General features: G+C 35.9%; 3 protein-coding genes across 5 annotated transcripts; 1 reads left to right on the top strand and 2 right to left on the bottom strand.

The window, feature by feature from the left end:
• Positions 1–699: 699 nt before the first annotated feature.
• LOC106168464 (uncharacterized) lies at positions 700–8175 on the bottom strand. Its single transcript, XM_024074251.2, has 11 exons — positions 7606–8175; positions 6911–7133; positions 6511–6600; positions 6133–6219; positions 5704–5888; positions 5350–5449; positions 4866–4949; positions 4559–4689; positions 4124–4185; positions 3692–3823; positions 700–3484 (listed from the first exon to the last, which is right to left on the bottom strand). The coding sequence occupies exons 1-11, from the start codon at positions 7764–7766 to the stop codon at positions 921–923; spliced, it is 3819 nt and encodes a 1272-aa protein (XP_023930019.2). The 5' UTR covers positions 7767–8175; the 3' UTR covers positions 700–920.
• A 115-nt stretch (positions 8176–8290) lies between these two features.
• On the top strand, positions 8291–25562 carry LOC106168497 (tyrosine-protein kinase BAZ1B). Of its 2 annotated transcripts, none has more exons than XM_087009179.1 (34): positions 8291–8491; positions 9391–9566; positions 10118–10223; positions 10477–10633; positions 10939–11015; positions 11389–11557; positions 11879–12469; positions 12749–12864; positions 13164–13322; positions 13563–13659; positions 13901–14072; positions 14517–14620; positions 14832–14996; positions 15224–15381; positions 15676–15776; positions 15930–16125; positions 16240–16294; positions 16444–16558; positions 16783–16960; positions 17221–17385; positions 17599–17659; positions 17927–18034; positions 18688–18787; positions 19026–19159; positions 19522–19662; positions 20166–20237; positions 20492–20637; positions 20998–21088; positions 21430–21507; positions 21811–21962; positions 22215–22416; positions 23014–23091; positions 23258–23401; positions 23743–25562. In XM_087009179.1, exons 1-34 carry the CDS (start codon positions 8379–8381, stop codon positions 23902–23904), a joined length of 4839 nt encoding a protein of 1612 aa, XP_086865305.1. In that variant the 5' UTR covers positions 8291–8378; the 3' UTR covers positions 23905–25562. The 2 variants fall into 2 exon arrangements, with proteins under 2 accessions (XP_086865305.1, XP_013403030.1); XM_013547576.2 differs by having other exon boundaries at positions 19023–19159.
• On the bottom strand, positions 25559–27922 carry LOC147764386 (caveolin-3-like). 2 transcript variants are annotated; one of them, XM_087009238.1, is made up of 3 exons: positions 26933–27922; positions 26423–26567; positions 25559–26102 (listed from the first exon to the last, which is right to left on the bottom strand). In XM_087009238.1, exons 2-3 carry the CDS (start codon positions 26558–26560, stop codon positions 25761–25763), a joined length of 480 nt encoding a protein of 159 aa, XP_086865364.1. In that variant the 5' UTR covers positions 26561–26567; positions 26933–27922; the 3' UTR covers positions 25559–25760. The 2 variants fall into 2 exon arrangements, with proteins under 2 accessions (XP_086865364.1, XP_086865369.1); XM_087009243.1 differs by having other exon boundaries at positions 26940–27922.
• Positions 27923–27925: the final 3 nt, after the last annotated feature.

Raw genomic sequence — 27925 nt, 5'->3', positions numbered from 1 at the left:
TTTTTTACCTGCACAAAATACATGTAATTAACGTGTTTGACCTGATCATTGTCAAATAAAGAATGACATTTACAACCCTGTCTATTTGTAAGCGTTGCAATTTAATCATATGGTTTGTTCACAGAGCTGTTTTGAATGAAAAATGCTATACTTTTCTAAAACGGAAAAATCTTTCATAGGCTTTATACAACTAGAGAAACGCGGGGCGGATTTTTTTCAGAGACTGCATTTTTGGGTCTTTATATAAACCGGTTTCCTTTTCCCAGACTATAACAAGTCTCTCACTTTTCTTTCAAACAGCGTTTGGATGGATACCACTAATGGTAGGCCTACACAAAACCGTTTGTATTGCAAGTCTTCAGCAGTTGCCCTAGAATTTTTTTCAGGCTACCGCCTTGATTTGAACTTTTTTTCTTTTTTTCTTACCACATGGACTGCTCCAGGATTTAGAGTCTACTGGAACCAAGCGTCGTGCTTGACCCGATCATCGAAAAATAAAGCGTTATATTTACGATTGTGTAATATTTGTTAGCAGCACTGTGTGCCTTCGAAAGGTACCCACCCACAGGTTAAAACATAATCGTAACGTAACCGTAACGTTTTTTAATAAACCTTATGGTAGCATTATAATAGCGTTCCGTGTTTGCTGGGGCAAGCATTTTCTCAGCCTAAGGTACTGAACTGGTACTATAAACAAGGTTTTGCTGCTACATAGGTTTTATTTACTATCTAAAATATTACAATGTTCTAACTGTTGGCCAAGTCTTTTGTCATCGATCTGTAATTCATACCGGAGTGAAATAACCAACCAAAATTTTATATGTAATTAGTCAAGCGTAACCTTCTTACATATCTCAAATCCGATTGTTCACTATTTAATGCAAATACTGACTCACACATCGCTCATATGGATTATCTCATTAATTCTTTACACTTAAAGTTGACTTTCCTAGCCTTTTTCTTAATCTGTCTGCAAGTGACAGCGGACTCTGTTCGGCAACATTTGAATCGCCGGTTTCATTTACACCAATGCCGTTCTTGCCCGTGTCATTCTTGGCCATTTGATGCGCAATGGTCGTAGCTGGAGGGGTGTCCTCATTCTGCAACATAGCCTTCTGTTTTTTTCCGCTGCAAATGACGTTTGAACTAAGCTGACATTCATTAACATAGCTTCCATTTTGCTTCTCCCGCTTGCGAAAGGTTTCTTGATTAACACAAGGAGAACCGCTGTCATTTTCTAAAACAGTTTTCATGAATTGCCCATTTCCGCTTTTAACACACACATTGTTAGGGCTTTCAAGATATGTGTTAAATGCCCTACAAGGTTCATTTCCATTCATATTTCTTCTTCCGCCAACAATATCTGGTGTTACTGACACAGGAGTCCCAAAATCATGGAAACTATGAAACTGAAATGTGGTTGACATTCCAAGAAAACTTGGCTCCACCGCTGTCTTTTCTAAAGGTGTGGATGGAAGACAAGTCGGCCCATCTACTGTGTCATTGAAGTGACTCACTAAAGATGTCTGAATGGTGAAGTTTCCAAAGTCTGATAAATGAGAATCATTGCCATTGCTCTCTGGTTCTGCTCTTTCAATTAGGCTACATGGTGTTGAGATCTGTGTTGTTAAGCGGGGAGGTCTGTTGCTTTGTGAAGAAGTGCTTCTGGATGTTGCATAATTAGAGAGGCTATTGCTACTTACTACACTTTCTTCGTCAGCGTCTTCAACATTTTCAGCGACTGGTATTGTATTAGCTCCATCCAGTTCCCAAGAATCTGAAGTCTCATTTTTTCCATTTCCCATAATGTCCACACTGGCATTGTCAATTATCTCTTCCTCCTGGGTTGTGTTACCAAAGCCATTTTTCTTATCTCTGACTGTTGTGACAAAAGTACTGGAGTTATTCAATTTATCTTCCAAACTTTCATATTTATGATCTTCTGTAATTGTCTCCGCTAATCTCTGCTTGGGGTATGAGGCTGAAAAAACACTGTTACTCTCAGTCATCTTTGTTCCATGAGGTTCTTCCATTAGATGTTCTGCTCTTAACATGGAACCTCTTGACAAATTAAGGTCATTTTGATTAATCAAGGAACTATCATTATTTCTGGATGCATTGCCAGCTGGAGAGTCAAACATGTCTGCTGTACTGGAAAAGGAGGCATCATTGCCCCCTAGGTGACTATGGCAGTGTGAAGAGTGTAAAAACTGCAGGGTGGCAGTCTTCCCTGACCCTGCTTCACCCAACCTGTTAGCAATAAGGGACGTCCCAGCTGTTTGCCCTACTGGTGTGTGGGCCAGGTTTGTTGAATACATTAGAGCCACACGGTTATTCTCTGCCTGTGCATCCTTGTCTGTTTGTGAAATATATATACCTTCTGGTTGAGTCGCTGGTCTAGAGTTAGAGGAAGAAATTTTGGGTACTTGAAAAGGGACTAGTGGGCTTTCTATTTCATTCTGCACCTCAGTGACATGTTGCACCTGTTTTACAGTTTCTTCTGATGTGGAGTCACTGTAATGTGAGGCTGAGAGCAATTGCCATGCACTATGCAAATTAGCATCTTGTTTGTCCTTTCTATAAGCAACTGAGTGTGAAACCTTCTGTTCATTCATCAGTGAAGGGCTTGTTACTACTTTTTCATCTGATTCTGCCTGTATGTTTGTCTTATCAGACAACTCTTGAGATATACCTCTATCTATATTACAATTTGATTCATTTAACAAGAAATTGCTTCTTGGTCTTTCCTGAATGCTTTGTGACACATCTATATCTTTGTAAGATGACTTCAAAACTCCTGATGCACAAGACTTCATTTCAGAAATTACATTGTCTTTGTACAAAACAGACTGTTCAACAGCCAAATTAACTGGTGAAGGTTTGGTAGTCTGCAATGAAAAGGCAATTCCAATTCTAGCTGTGTCTGTGTCTAAATCTTGTTTTATGCTGCCCTTGTCTTCAGAGGTTAAAATGATTTGGTCAACAACCATTTTTGTTTTACCAACTGCAGGAACAGGTTTCACCACATTTTCTGCAAATGAACATTTGGCACCACTGTTCCCAAGACCTTTACTATGTAGACCTCGCATCTTTAGCCGTTGTGAAAGAGGCACCACAGATATATCAAAATCCTCCTCATCTTGGTGATTCTCACCATATTTACTATGTATTTCTTGTGCATCTACTTTCAGTGGCACATTTTGCTCACACTTTGGTGCAGCAGGGTGTAGTCCTGTTGCCACAGACTGAGAACTGTTCACATTTTGAGAATCCAGAGCACTTTTCAGAGTGCAAGTAAAATTGCTTTTAGATGAAACAATCTTAGATGTCTTCTCCTTTTGTTGGAAAATGTTTTCTTCAGATGTGGATATTTCATGTCTAAGCTCCTGAGTCATTTTCCTGGGATGTTCATCAATGTTGATAGATCGCACTGCGGTAGCAAGTTCCTCCACATCCTGAGTATCTGATTTACTGGCTTTGGAACCTGAAAAAATGTGCAACATAAAAAATAAACTACTGCTTGAAAGTAATATTGGCAAAAAAATCTTATATTTCTTGAGCACATTTTCTACATTAAACTTTTTCGCTATAAAACCTACTCTTCTTTTCCACCAAAGAAACCTTTGCACTGGCAGTTTGGGAAACTGAAGCAAACAATTTTTCTTCTTTAAGATAAGAAATTCACAAATACCTTTTCTCCTGGGTTTCTTTTTCTGCTCAATTGTAAGTTCAAACATTCTGACAACTTCTGGAAAATTCATGGTAAAGATAACCTGATCTTCAACTGTCACATAGTAATCAGCCTCCGTGTCAGTGTCCCAACCTGCAAAGGTAATTCAGCAAGATTACAGGTGCTAATGATAATACAACTGTAGGTACCAAAATGAAAGCCAAAATAATTATAATTTGAGCACTGCATCATGCACAAGTAATCTTTACCATATTACTGAATCTACATTAAAGAATTAAAGAAAATTTTTAGAAAATTCAACAGAACCAACTTGTGATTGTTTTTTTTTTAATTCCCTAAAACACTCATTGTCTTTTTAAGAAAGCTTTTAACAACTATAACACCAAGTGCAAATTGCATTTCAATGAGTGTAAAAATTCTGATATCACCTACTTTCTTTAAACCATTCCACTTCATAGCAAGACACCCCTTGTCTCACACGTGATTTTACTATTCTAAAATGCAAAGAGAAGAACTGTCAGGTAAATGCATAAATTGGCAAAGATAATAAAATATTAAAGTGCATAAATAAGCAGACTGTTAATGGTCTTCAGACTTTTTCTACACATTTCAATCACTGACTAGAGATTATTCCAACAGCCCAGAACTCCACCAAAGGGACAATTCTTTTTTTAATACTAGAACCTGATTTAGTTGAAAATTTAGTCTTGAATAACTGTTCATCCTGAAAATTTGATTTTTGTGACATTTTTGAGATTATTTTGTCCAGTGAATAACAGAAACAACAACACTTCCTTTAATGCCAGAGGTAATTAAAAAAGAAATACCATATCAGTTTTCATAACATCAATTCATCAAATTATTTACCTATGGGGTTTCAGCCTGATCATCTTAGCTGATGATTTGGAATGGACTGTCATGTCCCACATTGTTACCAGAGGAAGAACCTTGTCTAAAGTATACTCTGTGGACCATTCTAGTCTCTGGAGGGTAAATGACTGAAAGAAAACCAGAAACTGTGCAAGTTTTGGTAATAATGGCAGTGCAAGGTAATATGTCATACAGATCTTTGATATTGCCTGCTATAATTGACCCTTGTTTTCTCTCACTAACTGAAGTTCAAAAAATGCATTTAAGTACATTGAAAAAGCACAGTTAAAATATTTTCTCCCACCTGCAATGTTTGAATCTGAGGTCGCTTCCAGTCAAATTTTACAGTAGGTACTCTATCCCGTGTATTCAGGAACTCAGAAATTACCTGTAGAAATCACAAAGAATGTTTCTAAAATATTTTGATCTTGATCAAATTAAAAAGCCATTAATTTTCACATGTTAAAAATCCTAATCAAATTGATGCCTTTTATCTACATACTTGCTTACAAGCCCCAGATATAGATGCTCAACTGCACTAGTTGACAGGCAGATTATTATCTTTTTAAAGTGTGAACCTTACAGACTGATACAAACTGAAACATAAATTGCTTTAAAATTGACATAGGTCAATATGGATATCATATGTCTACAAAGATGTTATAAAATAATATGCATGTATGGGTTTTCACTCGATTCACATACACAGACACACACTCTGACACACATGCACACCAACACAAATACACAAAAGTCAAAATTGTCAACATTGTCAGAATTCAGCTTACCTTTTCATTAGGAAAGTCCTTTAATTGCTGACTTTTTTTATACACAGGAATTTCCATGGCATCCAAATGCATCTGGCTACAGTGCTGCCATTGTCTGAACCTATGAAAAATAACAAACATTCTCATCTTATATTGGAATATGAAGCACATTAATACTTTCAAAGTCCACAGATGGTTTTCAATTGCAATACAGTTTAAACAGCAATAATTATACGGGAGGCTTTGCTTTTTTCAATTACTGTATTGTCTTCAAATAATCAAGTAACTTTTAAAATAGTAGTGAAAGCTGATAAATTGGGCATATACATGGCAACTTTGCATTGTTTTACCTCCAGATTGTGAAAACACATGTACCTGTTTAACACATTACATGACCCCAGGGTATGCATCAGTTTTATAGCCATCTCCTTGCCCACCCCAGGAATGCCTTTAGGTAGGTAGTCACATCCTAGGAGCAGGGCAAGTCCCACTAAGCCTTCCCTGTTCAACCCAAGCTGGGACTCTATGGAGACTGAGGTGAACATCTCAACATGAGGGTCCTAAAAAGTGTAAATAGTTGTTGTTTATATTGATCAACAAATTGGAACACTGGATTCTTTAGGTTCATTAGTAAATGATTTTCAAGAAAATGAAAAGGAACATATTCCTGCAACATGTGAACATTAATTTGGAACTTCATACTTAATACTTTTTCACTGAATAAATAAATAATCTTATCACATCCTATTTCAAATATAACTGTTCACCAATTTTCTAAGCAACTCTTGTTTATCTATCCCTTACCTTGCTGTTCATAGTAAAGTTCCTGTAAACTGTCTTTGCTCCATACAAAAAGGCATCACCATCATCTGTTAAGCAGCCATCTACTAACTTTTGAAAACAGTTTTGTCTCACATTAGTGATGCCCCGTTAAAATGGGATGCAATTTCAAATTGAAAAGAGACACATTAATCTCAACACAAAAATAGTTAAATGTATAATAAATATAACACCAAATGAACTACTCAAGCATCTATTCATTAAAAATTTTTGAAGAACTTCGACAAAACTAATATGTGTGCTTTTCAAGGAAAAAAAATGCAGTCAGTTGTTTATGTGGACTAATGCCCATGTTTTACTAAACAATACAGGATCTTCACCCACTCAACCACAATTACTTACTCCTTCTTTGTTGAGTAAAGCACACATAGCCTCAGCCTCCCCTTCACTTTGTACAAAAGGCACTCCAAGACACTTCAACAGTTCACAACACTGAAAAATATAATCACGATTTTACGGTAAAAAAATTTCAATCATAATAACAAGTATGTCCAAAAGTATTTGATATAAAAAACAATAATACTGATTTAAATATCAAATATTTTAAGGTCAATGCAATATCAAAGAAATGTTTGGGCAAAATTAATAAAATTGCATGATCACATCATGCCCCCTTTATAAATGAAAAAATGTAACAAACTAACAATAAATAAAAGAAAAGCAATAAAAACATCTATAACACATTAAAGACTGTTCTTGTCATAATTATATATAGTAGAAATAGGAATTATAAAATACATACCTCCCTGAGCCAAGCCTTGAAGTGTGACCTTCCAGGTTTTCTCCCTTTGCTCACTTTCCCTTCTCCTCGGCTTCTTCCTCGCCCCCTGGATACAGATCCACCAAAACGGGATTGTTGTCTATGCAACATGGTATCCCACTTCAGCTCTGGTGGCTCCCCCTCTACCACAAACACAGGCAGGACACCCAACTGCAGCAAGTGACAAGTGCGGAAGAAAAGGTTTCTGCAAAAGTTAAAAAAATTTAATATACTTTGACATTTTAAATACATTATCCAGCAAAACAGACTTATGAGCCCTGCTAAAAGCAAATTGCTGCACCATCTGCAGCTGTAATTTATAGTGTGTGGAGGACGGACACACTATTAGACAAGTGGCTTTTAAAAAACACATTCTGATGCCAACTGTGCATAAATTTGGTGACATGACTTGGCAGTGTCTTCAAATTTATGGACATTTTTATTTCTATGGAAAGCACAATGACAGATAAGGTACCTGGAATTGTTAGCACTATCTAAAACAGTCTACAGCTGTCATGTGATTATTGTAATTAAAAATACATGAGATTGGAGGTGAGACAAACTTTTTGATCAACAGCACTGTTTTACAGTGCATATGATATTTGTATTACTAATTAGTGTATTACCTCCTCTGTTTCTATATAATAATATACTAACACGTCCAAGTCATTCTATACCTGAGGTATGGTCTGGTGACAGTCCCCTGCATCTGCTTAACACCCTGAGTTTCACAAACCCACATGCTAAGATCAACCGCAAGGATCTGTCCTCTCAAATCTGCCAAAGGCTTGTGTTCCTTTACAGGGTCTAGTATCGTCCACAAATGGGTCACTCCCATTTCGGCTTCTCGGTTTTTGAAACTATGCAAACAATCTCTGGGTCAAACCTGGATTTCTCAGTGAAGGAACAAGGGCAGTCTTGACGCCTGAAGGTGTAAGGTTGGGACCCATTTCACTTTAAAGTGTTACCATGCATAAACTTCCCTAGCTGGTATTACTCAATGAAGTCCGACTCGAAATTGTAAATCGGAGTTAGGATACTTATAAAGTCATACTCCCTCTCCAAATGTATCACAGGCTGCTCGTATAACACAATGGTAGTTGCTCATAAAATGTGTCTTTTCTGCAAATCGTATGTACAAGAAAATACGAAGAAAATAACTGAATCAAGTACAAAGTATAAAAATCAAACAATGCCGCTATAAAATATGACCTTGACATGACCTATACTTGATTGAAGAAAATCATTTTAAAGGAGAAAATGTTCAAAAACACATCACTTTTCGACAAAAAGAATATAAAATTTTACATTTAATAATTTCTAATAGTTTTTGTGGCGATATTTTAGGCATGTTTTTATGTCATCACGTAAAATCTCTGCGTAAAGAGACCATGTGTTTCGTTCCCGCCGTTTTTAAATAGGTTTAAATATTTCGACGTTTTGAGAGATAATGCCGCTTCTTGGGAGGAAGCCATATACCCCAGCAAAGCCTCTGAAGAATTTCGATCCTAATGAGACCATTTATACCATTCCACAGACCAAGGAACAGTTCAGATCGAAGGAGTATCTTTTACGTTGTTCGCACCTGCTTCGCCAAGATGGCGGCGCGCATGAAAATGGCATTTTTGTGTTGTTTTTCGGAGTTTTCTCTGTGATTATGACCTACCTGACCACAAAAAATCACACATGGTGTAATAAGGGGCTGTTGTATTGAATGCATGTGTTATTATTTGAAATCTTGTAGTTTTTCGCTTTTCATCGCACCTGTTGTGATGAACGCTACCGGCACATTTCGGTTGTTTACATTTCCTTAGTGACGTTGACGTTGCACAGCATGACAGCTGTGAGCCAAATTGACTCCCTGAAGTGCTATCTCTATATGTATGATGTGAAAGGGGTGTGATTTGAGTAACTTGAAAATGCCAACCCCCGTGACAGCCATGTTGGATTTTTCTCACCATGCCTTTTGTCCCACTTTTGCCTTGAACACCTGCATTGCAACTAAATGGATGACATGCTTAGATGTAGTGAACATATGAATTTGTTCATTATTTCTTTCCTTAAATTTTGTAAGCATTTATATTTTACCCAAAGATTTGATTTATTGGCACCTGATCATATGTAAACAAAATGAAATTGATTTTTATTTTCTGTTTTAATTATTATTCCTGGCAATTTATTTTATGGGATAAGTTACCTCTGCCAAACATTACATCTTAAACTACAAAAAGACTTGCTATCTGTCATGGCTCTGATTATGCCAGCAATTATACAGGTAAGTAGTTAGGAAATAAGGATTTGATGGTCTCTGAGACCTCTTCATCTAGCGCATATAATCCATTTTAGTCACTACTTAAATATCAGCATTCTGAAATAATCTGATGTTCAGAATTAAACCTAGATTCAACTTACTTCATGACTGATCTCCCTTCTTAAGACTGTTTTCCTTAATGCCAACCTAGTGAGTATGAGCAGCGTAAGACCTTGTATGAGGACAATGTGTGGAGTTGTCAGTGCACAGGTCATATCAATCTGACCTATGAGGAGGCTGTCAAGTCAGAACAGGAGGTACACAGGCTGCTGAAGGAGCAATTCTCTCCAGTATTTGTTAAGCCAGTGTTGCTGCAAGTGCACCATAGTAAGTATGCCTGTGTTATAGTTGACCCCTCCCCTTCCTTCCCATCCCAAGAAAGAATTAAAAAGTAAATGCCAATGGATAGTATTTATAAAGTAACATGTTGTCTCTTTTTTCATCTTTAGTACAGCTTATTCCTTTTTAAGTAATCTATAAACATTTAAACTTTTTGATGTTAATTGTGATAATTTATAAAACGTTTGCTGGGGTGGCGCCAGCAATTTTTTTTTTCGTTTAGCCAAATTACTACTTTTTCATTGCTTTTTTGTACAAATGGTTTAAATTTGACTAAAGTGAGTCAAATCAACCCTAATTTGTTTAGCCAATTTTAGTCAGTTTTTGCATTTGGCTAAATTGGCGAGTGTTAGCGCTACCCCAGGTTTGTTATTATGATTAAAGTTATGACTGGTTATAAATAATCGAAGGTTTTTCCTACATGTTTTAACCATCTGAAAACAAAAATCTGTGAAATTATCGATAACAGTGCGTTTTTATTTTATTTTTTTTTCTTTTACATCACAAATTAATTGTTATGATTGATTCTCATTTTTAAGGTACCACTGCATTGGAAAACTTGGTGGATCAAGTTTGGACCAAAATACATCAAGAATTTGTAGTAGATGAGTCAGTGGCTTTGAAACACAAGGCAGGGGGAAAGATGTAAGTGTTATACATGCTGTTATTGATATATTTAGATATATATTAAAGATCATGTGCATAAATCTGAATAATTGTAAATCAGTATTTGCTTAGTGAATTTGTTCTTGTAAAATTGTTCTAATGACTTGTGTAATTTTCACACTATCATATACTGCTTCAAAAGTAAAATGCCAAAATGAAATCTGATTATTTTTTCTTTGATGTGTGAATAATTAAATTTATCTTTGGATAATTTAATCTTACATGATTGCAGAATCAAAGGAACAATTGTTAAAGTTGATACAAGTGTTTCTCAGAATGCAGTTAGCAATGGCAGTTCACCAGCCAGTGACAAGGAAAATGCTTCAAATAACCAGGAAGAAGAAACTAATAGCACCAGTGGAACTCCCAAGAAATGGTCTATACCAAAGGTGCAGCATATTACACAATACATAAATTCTCCACTTCATAAATGACTTACATTCCTTTATAAGTGAAACAGCACATACTAGGAATTAAATATTTTACTGTCTTTTATTTGAACATTATTTCAATTGACTTGTGGTCCAATTTACTAATGTTTTGTTGTAAGGAGTTATTGGTTATTTGGTGACAGATTCCTGGCAAGACTATGGGAGTGGTATATATTTTGCATTAGATTCTATGATTTACTTCTTTTGAAATATTTAACAGCATGCTTGTATTAGTCTCTAAATTCCTTGTCCTTTTCTTACAGTTTCTGCCTTATAGGTACAACTTGAAATTGGAAGGACAGGATAAGATTATCAGCTCTATTCCTGCTTTGGATCTCATGTAAGGACAAGAAACATCGGCTTACCTAATTTTTGTTTTTGTGTGTAAATTTACAGTACATAGATACTGTACGTGTCTTTTAATTATATAGATTATTTGGCATAAATAATTGACCAGATGGATTAGGAATGATTCATTTTTGCTTTGAATTTTTTCAAAACTTTTGTACATGAAATATTAATGTAGAACAGAGGAATTATTCAGGCAATACCTGATTGTGTTGTATCTTCTCTAGCCTGGTCACATGGCTAAAGATTAGTTGCTCAAAACATGGTCTGCAGTTCTGACTGTTCCCCTGTGTTTCTTCTTCTACTATGTTCTTAATTTATGTTATTTAGATACGTATATGTGACTTTGAGTTCTTTTATACCAGGAGGACAACCAAGCCCCCGTCAAAAGAGTTGCTTCGCCTGTTCATACGTGCTCATGCTGTGCGTATGGGTCCCAATCAGACAGGACCCTGGGTGGTGGATGAAGAGATGGTGAAAAGGCATTCACTGCCAGGGAAATTCAATGACTTCTTTCTGCAGTCCCCTGTAAAAGTATGTAAACTATGATAATTGAAAATACTTGCCACTTTGTTGAAATGATATCAAAAGGCACTTGTGTATATGAAAATTTCTTAGGATTATTGAAATTAATTTATTAACCGCTATGTTCATTGCTTGTGTAGATAAATAATATGAAAAGGAAAAATAACATAAAGTGTTTTTTGTTTTCCTTGAATGTGTTGTGTCTCTGTAATTTGTAAGTTTGTAAGTAATGGGAAGTTTGATTTAATTCCTGTTAAATAAAAACAGTAGCTTTTTATTCATGTTACTGTACTTGTATGTTAAAAATTATGGCTTGTATATCAATTTTAGATGGCAGAAGCTGTTCGTAAAGCAGAGGAAGCTGCAAAGAAAAGGAAGTCAACATCTAAGCCTAAAACACCTGTGGCTAAAAAGATCAAAACTGATGAAAAAAAGCAAAACAAGGACAAGCAGTCTAAAAACAAAAGCCAGCAAAAGAAAACTGTATCTTCTCCTGTTAAAAAGAAGACTGGTGTAAATGGACAAATAAACTCTACTCCAAAGAAAAAAAATAACACAACTTCTAAGAAGAAGGAAGCAGTCACTGACCTAGACAGCGACAGTTCTGATGATTTTGTTCTGAGTTCCATACAAAAGAGCCCAGGTTTGGCTGGAAAAAGGAAAAAGGAAAGTCTGAGTTCTGGAGAATCTGATAGTGAAAACGAAACTCTTGCCAGTATTGCTAAATCATCTCCAACAAAATCTGCATCTGGCTCCCCGAAAAAGAAAGTTAAAAATGGGTCTACTAAATCGACTCCCCAAAAGAAGAAAAAAAATGAAAGCACACCTAAGAAAAAGAAAACACCAGAGAAGAAAGGCAAAGAAGGGACCCCTAAAAAGACCCCCAAGAAAGATGAAAATAAGAAAACCCCCAAGAAAAAGGTTAGATATTGTATTGGATATATTTATTTGATTATTTGACTTTGTATGATATGTGTTTTAGGTGTTAACAATTTTTATCGTTAAAGAACATATCTGCTCTCTTTGTCAAATAATGATGGTAGTTTTTTAATCTTAATGCATGAAATTGCATTTGTCATAAAGATACTTTAAACTGAATGTTAATGCCATTGTTTTAGGCATATGAAAGCTCAACAATGAATTCTAGTTACATGATACTCGAATGAGACTTTTCTTCATATCCCTCTGGTTTTTTAAAAGGGTTTGAAGCAAATGACACTGCTGGACATGTCTAAAAACTCTGGGACCAAGCCTGACACCCCTAAGAGCCCCAAATCTCCTAGGAAGTCCACCCCAATGCCTAGGATCTCTGGCAAGTAAGTACACCTATATTGTGAAAGGTTTGATTTCATGGAGAATAGATGTAACTTCTTCTTAAAGGGCCCTTAATTGACTCCAGTGAAAATGTCGTTGAAATGTTGTAAGGCGTGTATTCACTACACAAAATTTGATTAACTCAAGATATTTGCTTTGATTTGTTGATATTTATATGAAGTCTCTCTAACTTAAAAGTTGACTATGACAAGTGAGTTTCATGAAGAACCACTTACAGAGTAGGGTACCTGTATACTAGAATAAAGGTTTATGAAGTTTTTTTTCCATTTGAAAAAAATAGAATCCAGAAAGCCTTAAAGGCAGACGATGCTAAACTATTGAAGCAACTTGTGTACCAGGCAGCTAAAGTTCTTTCTGCACAGCAGAGGAATATCTTGCCTCCAGAAGTAAAAGAATTGGTTGATGCAAAATACGAACGCTTTGAAGAATTGAAAAAATTGTAAGTAATTGCAATATTGGTGTATGTTTTGCAACTATTTGATGGCTTTTGCTTGAATTGTTAAAAATTTTAAGTCCGTTAAAGAACAAGTGATATTCTACAGCTACATTGGATCTTTGACACATTAAAACAACGGTGAAATCAATCTTTATAGTTTAAGAATGGATTTTTTAGAATAAATCTGCTTTTCAGTTGATACTGGACTTTTAAAATTTTTTGATATTTTTTTTAATCACCCAGAAAGACAATGAGTGCAGAAGAAAAGAAAGAATATATGAAGAAGAAAATAAAAATGCAGCATGAGAAGTGCAGATTGAAAATGATTGAGAAAAAGAAGGTATAGTTAACAAATGTGACATTTTATATGTGTTTTTCAGTTGAAATGTTGACTTAATATTTATATGTATGATTAAAATAAAAGAGTTGTTGGTCCTGCAAAATATTTTGTAAATATTTTGAAAAGAGATTTGGCACCGAATAAGATAAGAGTTTAGAAATATTATGTATCTACATGTGATTGACTTTCATTGATGGTTTGTGCATAGTTTTAACCCTTCTGGTTTTTCTTTTCCTTGAAGCTGTATGATGACCAAGATCTCAGTGACCTGAAGTCGCTGCCTGCCCCAAAACTTGTGCCAACCCCTGATGGAATGGTCAATGAACTGTTTGGTGAAGTTGCCATGGTTACGGAATTCATCAGCAGTTATAGTCAGCTATTAATGCCTGATGATAGTTATGCCATCATGTCAGGTAAATTAAATGAGATTTTGAGAATAATAGTTATATATTTCATTACAGTCATAGTTCTGATTGGATATTTAATGGGGCTTGTGTACATTTAAAGACACTAGAGATTCAAGGTTGCAGTGACCATAATAGTGTTAAATTAATTGACAGATTATTGTAATGATGTTCATTATGATAATTTACTGTAGTAATCACATTTCTAGAATGATTACAGATTGTAAAACTGGCTGAAAGTTAATTATAATTTTAAATGATTTCGGTTTCTTTGCCAGTTAGTCATCTATTTTGAGTAGGTGAAAAAATTGCTAAAATAATCCCACAAGTGATTTACATGTAGTGCACTACATATAACCAATCCTGGTTGGTTATGAAAATCAATAACTTGGTTTATGCTATTATCAGTATTGAATAGGATCAGCTGTTCTTATGTAGTTTTTCTGCTTTCAGATGCCCTGATGAAGGCGTTGGTGAGTGGCAAAGAGGGCTATGCCTACCTGGGCAGAGTATTGGTGGTTTTGCTGCAGACACTACTGCAAGATGGGATTGCTGAGGTGAGTAGATTGACAGCTTTATTAGTCTATATGTAAAATAGTCCTAACTAATAGAAACTTTATTGGTTGCTTTAAGTAATTGATAATAGTATTATGTGAAAAGAAAAATATTTTCCAGTGTAAATAGCTATGCAGTTATATCAATTGTGAACATGTTTTCAGAGATCAGATGATTAAAAATCTGTTTAGTTAATCTTATTTCTTGACATAGGACTACAAGGAGCTAAAGGTCCCCCTGTCAGATGTTCCAGTGAACCTGTTCACCTGCTCGGAACTGTTACGCCTGTGCCTCAGGAAGCACGATGTTGACGATGGTGCTAGCAAACATAGTGAAGACACTAGGGACAGTGAGGAGATGGAGGAAGAGACAGAAGTGGTAAGCTCCCTCTGTCAAATTTGTGCAGCTATTTTAAAAACAACTTATTATGTATGTCTTAGTCATTCATGTGGGCTTGATTTTCTTGCTTTACAACATATAAGTGGAAATGAATAAAGAATTACTCTTGGATTTCATCAACTGGTAACTGTGTCTATCCTTAGCAGATTATGCTGAATGGAGACAATTCAAAGCAGTTTCTTTAATAAATATAATGTCTACCTCAGCCTGACAACTTGATCCAGCAGCTGGAGACAATGGAGTTCTTTGAGCTGTCTCCTGAAGACAAGCTGCAGGTCTTGAGAGGTCTCTGTCACCGTATCATGGGCTCATACTCTGTGCAGGACCATATGGAGGAGCAGCAGACAGAGGCTTCACAGCTTTGGTAAGTACAGGCCTTGGATTTGTTCCAATCCCAAGTGAGCACTTTTGTCATAGAATATTTTAGATGAGTTGGGGTTTGCCTAGTTGTTTGACTTGATAATATATGGCTTTATAAACTAATAGGACAATTGAAAATATCTATACCTACGTACATTTACACCCCTCCCCACATGAGTCCTGTATTGACTCACATGTAACTTGATTTACATCATTTGTAGTTTTGAACCAGCAGACAAGAGAATTGACTTTTTTTTTTTTTTTTGTAATTGACTTTAACTGTTCAAATGTAATATAGGAAACAAAGGATTGCGGAACTCAAAGAAAAGAATGAAAAACTGAGAGAAGAAAAACAGAAGAATAAAGAAGCCAAGAAGGAAGGAGGGGAACAAAAAGAGGGTATGGCATGTACAAGAGTTGCTGTTATTTTCTGTTTGCATCTACTCTAAAAGATTATTTGTTGCCATGGAATTTTGTGTTTTTAGATACAAGGTCATAAATTCTTAACAAATGAGACAAATACAACATCAGTTCTATTATATGGGTTTCTAGGTGTTGAGCCAGCCAGCTTTTATGGCAAGAAAGGGAAGAAAGCTCCTGACAGCGAACCAACCAGTGCTGCTCCCTCTGAGAATGAAGACCTTGACCTAGAAGGGAATGATCTAGCATCAGTTGTGAAACGCAGAAGACTTATGGCATCCAAGTCTGCTGCCATCAAAGAACAAAAAGAGCAAGAGAAGAAACTCCTGTAAGCAATATTGAAATTATAAACAAGTCATCCCCCCCTTCTTTGTATTAGTGTGTAACTAAGTGCAAATGGTTTTCAGGAACAGATAATGAGCATATTTTTTATACTTTGCAGGTTGGAGAAGCAAAATGAAGAACAAAGAAAAGCCAAATTTGAAAAAGAATTTTTGGTAAGTTTATTTAGAATGCATAAGTGATTTGTAGCTATTTTAGGTTAAATTTTGTAATTCCTTTTTAATACCCTTTTACCTGCCTAGAATACCCCTGTATATAAAATTAACTAAATTTAGTTAAGAAAAGAACTTCATTTTCCCTGTAGGATGGCATAGCCAGAGCCAAGCTGGTGCTGCGTCAGGCGCCTATTGGCACTGACCGATTCCACAACAGATACTGGGTGTTTTCACACACTACACCAGGGCTGTATATAGAGAAAGGTATGTCTGTTCTTGCTGAACCTTCCATTGGAGAGTCTGATTACATCCTGGAAAATGCCACACTCTTAACAAATTTTTTCCAATTCTTCCATGGCAGAAAGGAAGAAAATCTCAGAAGCATTAAAAGTTTTCAATTTTTACCTTATGAACATATATCCAAATGCAGTGTTTGGTTTGGATTGCAAATAGTTTTGTCATTGGCACAGAAATTGATCTTTTTTTAGGCTGGGCTCCAAAAGAAATAGATTATCAAGTGGAGCTGGAGACTGAAACCCCCATTAAAAAGGAAGTAAAAGTAGAAGAAAAACCTGAATCCACTGCCACAGAGGAACCAGCACCTGATGATGAAGAGAAGAAAGAGAAAAGAGGAAGAAAGAAAAAGACAATTCAGGAAGAAACTAGGTGAATGCATATTACAGTTTTAAAGTCATACACCTTTTATTGCGTACTATGAATTGAACTGGTAGGGTTATAAATCAGAACAATAAAGTACAAAATATTAATCATCAAGATATTAAATCTTTTAAGAGAAAATAATAAAATATTGTGCACCCAGATTTAGTGATCTGCTAAACATTGAATTTGGTGAGCTTGCGGGTCTCCAACTAAAAAAAATTGGCACTTTTGTTTCTAATTCTGGCATTTGTTTGTATAATTGTCAGCTTTCCACACAGCGGACAGAACCTTTGGTTCACATATGACAGTGTCAAGGAAGTTGATGCACTCATAGAGAGCCTTCACCCCCAGGGGATACGGGAGAGCAATCTCAAAGCAGAACTGAAGAAGAAATATCAGGATGTCTGTAGAGCAATAATTGTAGCACAGAGGTTTGTTATCGATTTGCCCTCATCTTGTCTGTCTGCATCCTTTAATATTTGTGCTTTTATTTTAAAGTCAGGAATGTGATAATCAATTGACTCTTTGAATTCAGGGGTTTTCATTCTCATCTTATCACCTTCCCTTATTTGTAGAAGATTTAAATTTTTTTCATAAAAATCTGTTTAATTAAAAAAAAATTAATTTCAATCTCTTGCTTCCAGAACTAATAATGAGCTTAGAACTTATGATGGAGAAACAGAGCTATGGGAAGGGTTTAAACAGGCAAGTACCATCAGATTTGTGACAAAGCCTCTCCTTTATTGTGTTGAAAATGGGATGAAATGATTATCTGGTAGCTTGGAAATTATGACACTAGATGGAAGCAATTTTGATTCAAAAGTCCCAACTGGAAGGATCTGAAGTTGAAAATTAATAATTGCAGGTAATAATTGGATGACTCTGTTACATATGCAAGATCTGTATAGCTACATAGAACATCATGCCACACCAGCAGATAATTAAATTGTTTTTAAATGTGTTTTGCTTCAGGAATTACTTGAGACAGAATCCAGACTGCGTAATGGTGGACTGGGTGGAGTTGAAAACTTTGACAAATGGCAGGCACAGTTGTTGAAAGCAAAGGACGTTAAAGATTTGGTAAGCAGACCTTCACTGATTCCACATGAAACTCTGTGGCATAGTTGTCAAATTCAACAACAAGAGAAAAATGACAGAAAGGAGACTGTAATTCTAACGTTTTACTAAGTCTAAAATAAATACTGCCAAATAAGTTTTAAGAAATGGCCATACGGTGTGTGTATATGAATTTTGTAGTTGGGAATAGTTGTCTTATGTTGACCTGTTACAGGTAAAGTGGTCACTTTACATCAAGACATCATCTTCTGAACCTTTTCCCACATATGGCTCTCCTCCAGTCTTGTCTGTTTCTGGGATCTTTATCTTCAGCTTGGAGCTGTCTCCTGTCTGCAGTCACTGCGTCCCTCCAAGTCAACCTTGGTCTACTTGGAGGCCTCCTTCCCCACCTCAAACCCTGTTGCTCTTTTCACCCTGTGATATTTTCTATCTCCATTTCTTAACGCAGCTCTGCATTTGCCTTCCTGTCCTTGTATGAAACTCCAGCCATTCATCTAACCATCCTCACTTCTGCCTTGTCCAGCTTGTCATCATGATGTACCCTTACTGCCACGGCACCTGTGCACAGTGTCTGGAACTGGGTCAAAACTAATGAGCTAAAATCTCTGATGCATATGGTTTTATTATCCTGTAAGACTGATGGTTTTGTATTGCAGGGTGCCTGTTTGATTCAGACTCAGGCCAATGTTCTGGAGAAATTCATTCAAGGAGCTATGGCCAAGAAAGTGCCAAAAGTGGAAGATGACACAGTAACAGGTACAGAAGGTTTGAAACTACCACTGATTGGTAATATGTGACATTTTGCTGCTTTGCTTCTTTCATTCAGAAAGCTCAGTAGTGAAGATGATGGATATACATTATTGCAGTTAACAAAGAAGGTCAAGAAGCACTAGTCATATGTTTAAAGGTTGGTATCTAGCTGTTGAAAACTGTTCAAGTTGTGTTTCTTGGTTGAAATTATGTAAAGAATGTATGTCCTTTATTCCCCCAGAAGCAGAGATACCCACATCTCCTGTAGTACTTGCTTGGATGGATGCTGTGGAGAATTGCGTTACAGTATCAAGGCTGCATGTTCTTCTGGGCATCCTAGATTCCTGTATTAAATGGGAAAAATCTGCCGAGAATGCGGTGAGCATCATAAAAAAGACCCGTGTTGTGAATTGTAATGTATATGTAGACATATACCAGTATTTGCTTGCCAGATATATAATAACACATATCATCTCAGCCACTTTGAGAAGTTAGTAAACTGTATGAACGGATTAGAAGTGTGTTTGTCTGTATGAAAAGGTGAGAGAAAGTGTGTGCTTTTCTGAGAATAATGTAGTGTTGGTAGGCATAAAATATGTCTTGCAGTACGTTTGTTTTAGAGGGTCAGTTCTCGAGGATGAGGTACCTACTGTGCTACAAGTTATTAAAGCTTTTATGGTATACAAGGTTTTGTGTTTCTCCCCAAATACACTCACCCCCCATAATACCTTCCATTTCAGAAATGCAAGATCTGCCGTAAGAAAGGTGAAGATGCTAAGTTATTGCTGTGTGATGACTGCAACCAGCCATTCCATCTGTACTGCCTGAGACCAGTGCTGCTGTCTATTCCAGAGGGAGAGTGGTTCTGTCCTGCCTGCATTGTAAGCTTTCATACTATAGCATATTGCCACATTATGAAGGGATTTTGTTTTACCTTTTTTGTATAATTATAAAAAAACATTTTACATGTAAAGAGAGAGACAAGTAGGGAAGTGGCAAGGGTTTCTTTGTTATTTGTTCCTATCTTTTCATTTACACTTATATGTTTTTAACTGTCTTTTATCCTTCATTATTATTATTTTATCATTTTGTTTTGTAATGTTATAAAATTCATTATATATTGAAAGTTAATCTTCAAAATGTTGGTCGTTGAAACAGACTGAATTAAACAAAATTTTACAAAGATTATAGTAATGCTTATTTGAGTAAATTGGAATCATGGAAAAATTATATTTCATACTATTGGGGTAATGCCTACAACTACAATTTATCAGGCTGTTTAAAAAACCATTTGATGCAAGTTTCTTTTCTTTTATAACATGATTGTTATGCAATGTAAAATATATTAATTGAGTGTGAATAAATGTTCATGCTGTATATTTAGCCAAGCTCACAAAGACGGAGAGAGAGATCCCGTCCAAACTACAAGGACATGTCGGGTGAAACTTCATCTGAGGTATATACTTATATTGTACATTATGATAGAAAGCTGATATTAATGAATGAGATATCACTAGGTCTAAATAATAGTCTTCTTACTCTTCTCTCATTATTGGAAAACACAAAAGGCTTATGGGAAGTTTATCTTTTGTTTTATAGTACACAGATTGTAATGTAAATTTTAGGTTGGTCTGCCTTCAGTCTCATTTATTTATATTTAGCATTGATCTGAGAACACTTAACATTAAGGCACTTCAATTATTATTTCAGGGTGAAGATGATGGTGATGATGAAGAGATAGTCCATGAAGAAGTGTGCACAGTGTGTGAGGCAGCAGATAACTTGATCCTATGTTCCACATGCCCAAAAGTTTATCATCAAGACTGCCATGAACCTGCTCTCAGGAGACCTCCAAGGTAAGCAGATTGAATAGGGCACTTATTCTTTAGTGTGTGTTTTTGTTTCTATCTGTATATGCGTGTTTGTATACATGTATCCATACCTAGTCAAAGCTTAATATTGGGGCTTTGTACAAAACTGCACTGGCATCTTAATCATTATTGCCCTGTGAGGATTTAAGTACCATACATTTGGTCCTTGCTGACTATTTATACTTTATTTCTGTGGATCAGATTTTGCCAAGGGCATGTTTTGGAATTAGTCTATAAAAATCAATTCAAAAATCTCTGCTTTTAGCTTTGTAGTTGTATTGATTATGCAAATAGTTTCTTTTTTTTTTTTTTTTTTTAGTGATGAAAATTAATTTGTCGTTACAGGGGTCCCTGGTCCTGCACTGATTGTAAGATGGGTACAAACAGAACCCGTGGTAGAAATACCAGGAACTCCAGGAGAGGGACAACTGCCAAGGTAAACTGAAATTTACTTTTCTTGACTTGCTCTAGCACAGCTTTGCTTAAAAAAAGAAAAAAAATACAAATCAATTTTTTTCACATTGCCACTTTGTTGAGTAATTCTAGGTTTTAAAAATTTGATATTTTAGAGGAGTGAATTTATACATTGTGAATTTATGACAAAGTTTCATGAGCCATGGGCACACTTTGTTTATTTCTGATTTTGTCAGGCATGTGATCATATAATTTTGTCACATCCTTGATTAAAATGGTTGAAATGTCTGGGTTCCAAGAAACCTGATCAGCAAAGGTAAAATATTTGAAAAGTTTTGTGCTATTTCATCCTTCACTTTTTAGCCGTCTGCAAGGAGAGGCCAGAGGCGTCCAAATTACAAAGTAGAATCTGAAGAGTCTGAGGAATCTTCATCATCAGAGGTACATAGATATAGTGGACTTACTGTGATTTCCACTTTATATAAGAGGGTGTTTTTCACATCTTCTTTTGGTTTGGTTTAGTTTTCTGTGAATGTTGTTTAAGTGATTATAGACTTACAGTATGTCAAAGAGTGCTGCAATCACCAAAATATTTTGTACTCTGTCATTTTGCTTTCTCTAGTATAGTGCCTTGTGAAAATAATTTTTAAAAGATTTATTTGATCTTCTTTTCAGTTTTTGGTGATGATCAGTAGGTAATTGATGTAATGTCAGAATGTTCACAATCTATTTATATCATTTTAGGAGGAAGAAGAAGAGGATGAGGAGGAGGAAGAAATAGTCCATGATGAGGCGTGCACAGTGTGTGAAGCCACAGATAACTTGATCTACTGTTCTACCTGTCCCAAGGCTTATCATCAAGACTGCCATGAACCTGCTTTACGAAGACCTCCAAGGTGAACTTTTATATCAGAAGTAGAGATGAAGACCATGTTGAGTTTGGATGCCCATTCTATGCTTGTCAAATTTTTTTGGTTATATCTTTCTTTTCACACTCATCAAAATGTGCATCATTTATGATAAAGATGTAAAATTTTTTTTGCCTGTTTTAAAATTGCACATAATTTTTTTCAAACATTTTTTCAGTCATGTTGTTGTTTGTTGTGAAACTAAAACAGAAATTACAGATATATTTGTTGATTTCTCAGGGGCACATGGTCCTGTTCAGCATGCAAGGAGGACAGTAGCAAAGCAAAAGCTAAATGCTATTCCAAGACCTCAAGAAAAAGAAAGCACGAAGAAACGAGTGAGGAGGAACCCACCTCCTCTGGAGAAGAAAACCCCAGACATAACATGCAGAAGTACAGTGCTAAGCAAAAGAAGAGTGCAAATGCAGCAGAAGAGATGAAGGTGGGTAAAAGATAGAAAGGAGCCACATTTATGAATGAATGTTGCTCGTTAACCAATAAAATAAGAATGATGAATATGAATAACTCTGATACTGTAACTTACATTTAGCAACTGACTGACTGAGAACTTTGGTTAAGACTGCAACGTCAGTCAGTTGCTAAATGTAAGTTCCCGTATCAGAGTTATTCATGTGAGTCACATTTATTTTTCAAATATTGCTCAGGATTTAATTGTAATTGCACGAAGTTAGGAGATGGATTTTCATTCATTTCTTACATTAGGTATAATTGAATGTTCCTTCATCTGCTGTTGTGCAATATGTGGTACTTTAGCCTTGTTCAGGGTGGGATAATTTCAAAAGGAATTAAATTGGCCTTGAAGGTCATCAGACAGGTATACTGTTTGGCCAGGGTATAATAACTTTAAGTGTGAGTGCTCTGCAGAAATATCTCATAGTATTGTAGCTTAATGTTAGATTTACGTCATACAGCAGGTGTAAGATTATCCTGATTAGAATTTGGCATATGTTATGCATGCATTAAGAAAACAAATATTAATGCAAAAACTGCTCAATAAAAAATAAAGTTTGTGTTTCAGATTTGTGAAGATATTCTTGGAAGAGTTTGGAGACATCGCACTAGCTGGCCATTTAGAGAGCCAGTCAAGAAGAATGAGGTAAAAAATTTGCTTTATATCAAGCTCCTAGTTGCTACTGTGTGATATCATTATTGATAACTTTGCAAAATGCTTTTTAAAATCGGGATATCATCTTCAAATGCAGCCATTTAAAATGTTTTATGATATAAATGGTTAACTCTCAACTGCGTCTTTCTTAATTTAGGTACCAGATTATTTTGAGGTCATCAGCCGTCCTATTGACCTGACGACCATAAAGAACAAATTAATCTGCAAGGACTACCCTATACCAGAAGATTTTATTCATGATGTGGAACTTCTTTTTGGGAACTCTGCAACTTATAATTCTGTGAGTACCAAAAAAGTTGTGAAGTTCAGCACAATTTTCATAATTTTCGTAATATATATACAAATAGTTTGCAAATATTGCTACTTAACATAAAACAGTGTAAAACAGTAAAACAGTACCAGGAAATGTTAATTGATGTAAATAATGATAAACACACTTTTTCAGTCAAAAATATGAAAGACATCACGATTTGTAAGATAGAAGCAACATGAATAAGATTTTTTTCAAAAATAACTGGTATTACAGTTGATTTACAAGAAAAATTCCATAACCATTTCAGTTTTTCTTTTTTGTTTTCTGGTTTGATGTTGTGGATAATCATTATTTTTAAATCCTTTCAGACTGACTCCGATGTGGGCAAGTGTGGTGCCAAGCTGGAGCAGTACTTTATAGAACTGCTGGAACTGAAGCTGCCTGGCTATACCTACAACCGTGCAGAGCAGATGGAGTCAGGACCTTCTGATCATGCTTACAGTTCTCCTAAGGGTAAAAGAAGGAAGTGAAGCAAGGAGCGAATACTTGAAGTGAAAGTGTAGAAAATAGTTTGCATGTAATCTTCAGCTCCCAAATGTACAACATGGAGAAAAAATTAGTAGAATTGATATAGCGCAGGGAGATCTTGCCAACAGGGAACAAATAAAGTAAGAAAGATGAAATGGAGAGAGAGAGTAGGGTTCAGATTCCATGTACAACTCCATGCAAATGACCATGACTGGCAAATGACCAAATTTCACATTTTACATTCTACATTTTTGAAAGCCTGTGCAGCAAGGCTTGTTTACTAGGTACGTAATTCATCTAGTTACTTTCATAACAAATCCCAAACAGCAAACACTGGGTTGTCTTTGTATTCTTTGGATGAACTTGTTGTTTTGAGGTGACTGGATTTGGGGTGAAAAAATTAACAAGACTAGGAAAGATTTGAGATGAAATTTAACAAAACAAGGGTATTTTGTATAAATTATATAAGTTTTTTTTTTGCAGACTAGTAATTTTGTGGTGTAAATGAATATGGTAGTTATTGTAAAAATACTTATATCAGTGCATGTTATATGGGAGCAAAAGAAAACTGACTCATTCAGTTTTCTGAAATTCTTCTTGTTATCATTATATGCTTTTAGCAGTATCTGTCTCTTTAATGAGTGGTTTCAAATTCAAGGGATTGTCAAAATTTTATTTCCTTACTGCCCATCATAATGTTATAACATTGTTTCTTTTACAGTATGCAGCATTGTGAATTGTAAAGATACTTCCCAGAGAAGTTTTATTTTGTAGACTGAAAACTTGTTCGGCTACAATACTTATTTATATAAAGATGAGGAGTAAGGACTAATTTGTGACCATTATGGGAGCACTGGTTTGCATTATTTACACGTGGTTATTTTTGCTTACAAATTGTTAAAAAAAATTGTCATGATGGCAACTATGACCAGACAAAATTTTACTTGTCTGTAATACATTTTTTTCAATTAATATACAGCTAAGTGCAGTTGCATAAATTATGATTAAACGAGAACGTCATTGTGTGTTATTGAATACCAGCAGTTTATTGCCAAGGTATGTGTGTGTGTATATATATAGTACACTCAAAATTTAACATCATTGAAAGTTTTAAAGCATTGTAAATATATATATTTTAGTGAGCGCTGTCGTGATAGTTTCAAAAGCGTCATACTTCGGGCAGTTCTCTTCAAGAGTGTAGTGTACAACGATAATGTGGTCAATTGTTTAAGATTAAGACACACAACAAGAGGTTGGTTGGTTCATATTATAACTGGTTTTATTGTATCCCCAGTGTGATTGCTGGTGATACTCAGTTTTACCTGGAACTAGTAAGTTCTACAGATTTCTGTTTTATGGTAACGTTTTGAATTCCGGTACTTTTGTTGTTCTAACTTAATCGGGTACTTTTTTGAAAATTTTTTTGTTATCATGTGAAACTTCTTTTTTAATGTGAAATGAGACGACTGACTTATACATCATACGCCGGGTTGCGTTGTCACACCAAGTTATATGTACATAGATCGAAATAATGTAAAATTCGTATCTTTAATAATTATTGCAGTCGAATGCTTCACCTCGATTTATTTATACAGTGTAGGTGTCTGACGTTAGTGCTGTAAATCTCTTGCTCTGTGGCAAATAAAAAGTGTACTCTTGATATTTGGTTATAACGTTATTTATTTACTTTTTAGCTAAAATCAGTCTTGTTATTCTAGCTGTATTATATTGCCATTAAGTAGATTTCTGAGTGGCAACACCGCCCGCAGCCGTGCTCAAAATGTGGTTACTACCCTTCACTTTAATGTGCACGCGGGTGTGACGACGAATCTTTCTTTAAAAGTCTATGCTTCTCGTCTCAGTTTTTGGTCCATGTCACGTGAATGCTACTAAAAAGCTTCCCAAAAGCTAGGTAGCACGGAGCGACGAAAGTGTTCATGCAAGGCTCAAATATTTTGCGTGCGCAGTCCATCTGTATGAACCACGCCTTAAGAGCTGGCACGTACACCCAGATATTACAGAATGAGATGCACGCGAAACTGATGCCCCAGCAGACGGCACAGGGCAGCCCACAGATGACGCTCAAGATGCGGTATGTCCACAGTTTGGTGGCGGCGAAAACGCGGTAACTGAGGATCCAGATTTGATCAAAGCTGAAGATATTTGGGTGCGGCTCTGCGAAGATCTCGTCGAATGCCACCTGTGATATATAAAAAAGAAACATTTCTGAGAAATTTAATTTGGAAGTTTTGAAGTAATGAATTTTTTGTTAATGCCTTCCTTTAACGTTCTCATATGGCGTGCTAGCAACTAAAGTCTTTTAACTATTAAGGCTTGTGTGGCCTTGACATTGAAATGGACGTTTGTTGTATACATTTTCATTTCAAAATTCACTTAATATTCTGATCGGCCTATGATGGTATCATACATTTTGGTTTGCAATTTTACAAATACGCCTAAATATTTCACATATTTGCCTATTTTTTCAGCAATGATGGGCGTTAGCTAAAAATATCTCACCTTCAAGTGATCATTTATGTGTTCTGGGTCACGATCAACTATGTCAATACTTATGGAGTCTGACGTTTCTTTTTTAACTTCTTCTCCGGCAACAGTTACGTTTGTGGATTCGTCGAGCTTGTTTGTGTCGTCTGCCATGGTGATCCTTGAATTATATTATTAACATGAATAAACGCGGTCTATTTAACCACTAAGTAAAATAAGACAAGATGCAAAAAGCGTATATATCTCTTAAATCGGACTGAACCATGATACCGAGAAGAAAGAATTGGGAAGAAAAGTCGATCCACCATCTATTGCACCTCATAGCCAATGATAAATCGTGTTATATGGTTTTGGAAAGACGGCTGGAGGGGAATTATATTTTAGTGACAAAACTTCAAATACAGAATAACAATTTCTCTGAGGGGTGGTGGTGTCTAAAGGAATAAATAAGCGACTTAAATGCTTACTAACATATTGTTCAGCTCAACTTATTTCGTTTAGCTATTTTCATACCCCAGTACTTACTTTTTACCTCTGTTTCTACTCTGCCTCCTTGCTTACTTCGACCTGTGCAATAAATGTTGACGCCCTAGTGTGGAGAGCGTTGCAGCCTGTCCCCAGCAACTTTGAAATCAAATGCCCTGGGGTTTTGCATACTGTCATTTACAAATGACACGAAACTCTTAATCAACTGTCCGTTGCATAAGGGAGTTTACTTCAAGAAACAAGGACAATTGGGAGAGGTATGCGAGTCGCTTTTGGACATCGTATTGTATTACTGGGGCATGAAGCAACAGGGGAGTGACTGTTATATCATCAAGAATCCATATCTTCCCGTTCATTGAAACACGTCCATAAAATCCTCCTATTCTGCTATTTGTCAAAATAAAAAGGTGTACGGTGATGGTTGCATGCAGCTTTACCTGAATTAAATATAGCTATAAAATAAATTGAGTTCGAGTCATTGACCCGATATTAGCTCGGAATGGCGCTAAACCCCGCTCAGTCTTCGTCATAGTGGGATAACTCAAAGGTATGATGGACGACCTCTATAATCATGCGGATTAGACGCTTCTCCACCGTAGAGCTGATTAAATCTCTTTCAATAAAGGTAGATAGAAGAGAGACGGTTGGGTCTTATTACACCCAGGGTAAATATGCAGTGAATTGTACTGTCGTTGTGGCCAACATTATCATTTTCTTCCATTCTGAAGAGAATCGGTTTCAGTTCAAAATACCGTTTAGCAATTAGATAGCAGTGACAAGAATAGACCCCCCACCGCAGCTACAACGTTGTAAAGACAATCCTGATGGAAGTAGTCTCTAAATGATTTGGTGTATATTCGGTTTCTGTATTTTAGTTCTAGGTGTGCCAATTTTCATTTGATGATGACAATTGTGAGAAAGTCCGTAATATCCCATAAGGAGATTTTGAATATAAGATAAATCGTTCTATCTATCAAACGCATCATTGGGAATTGTATCCAAAAAGCTCTGATTATGATAACCGAAAAAACA

The sequence above is a fragment of the Lingula anatina genome, chromosome 1 (genome assembly GCF_051362555.1).
Source record: "Lingula anatina isolate TDL-2025a chromosome 1, LinAna3.0, whole genome shotgun sequence".
In the NCBI taxonomy this organism is placed as follows: domain Eukaryota; kingdom Metazoa; phylum Brachiopoda; class Lingulata; order Lingulida; family Lingulidae; genus Lingula; species Lingula anatina.
This window is presented reverse-complemented; position numbering and strand designations above follow the sequence as displayed.

What these genes read in the sequence shown, in the direction of transcription:
- LOC106168464 (XM_024074251.2), bottom strand. Translation starts at nt 7,766, where the DNA reads ATGGGAGTGACCCATTTGTGGACGATACTAGACCCTGTAAAGGAACAC. An exon ending in CTTTACTCAACAAAGAAGGA is followed by an intron (nt 6,220 to 6,510) that starts GTAAGTAATTGT and finishes TGTTTTCAAAAG; the next exon opens with TTAGTAGATGGCTGCTTAAC. An exon ending in CTCAGATTCAAACATTGCAG is followed by an intron (nt 4,690 to 4,865) that starts GTGGGAGAAAAT and finishes GTTTTCTTTCAG; the next exon opens with TCATTTACCCTCCAGAGACT.
- LOC106168497 (XM_013547576.2), top strand. Translation starts at nt 8,379, where the DNA reads ATGCCGCTTCTTGGGAGGAAGCCATATACCCCAGCAAAGCCTCTGAAG. An exon ending in TTTGAAGAATTGAAAAAATT is followed by an intron (nt 13,323 to 13,562) that starts GTAAGTAATTGC and finishes TTAATCACCCAG; the next exon opens with AAAGACAATGAGTGCAGAAG. An exon ending in GAGCAAGAGAAGAAACTCCT is followed by an intron (nt 16,126 to 16,239) that starts GTAAGCAATATT and finishes TATACTTTGCAG; the next exon opens with GTTGGAGAAGCAAAATGAAG.
- LOC147764386 (XM_087009238.1), bottom strand. Translation starts at nt 26,560, where the DNA reads ATGGCAGACGACACAAACAAGCTCGACGAATCCACAAACGTAACTGTT. An exon ending in ACATAAATGATCACTTGAAG is followed by an intron (nt 26,103 to 26,422) that starts GTGAGATATTTT and finishes TATATATCACAG; the next exon opens with GTGGCATTCGACGAGATCTT.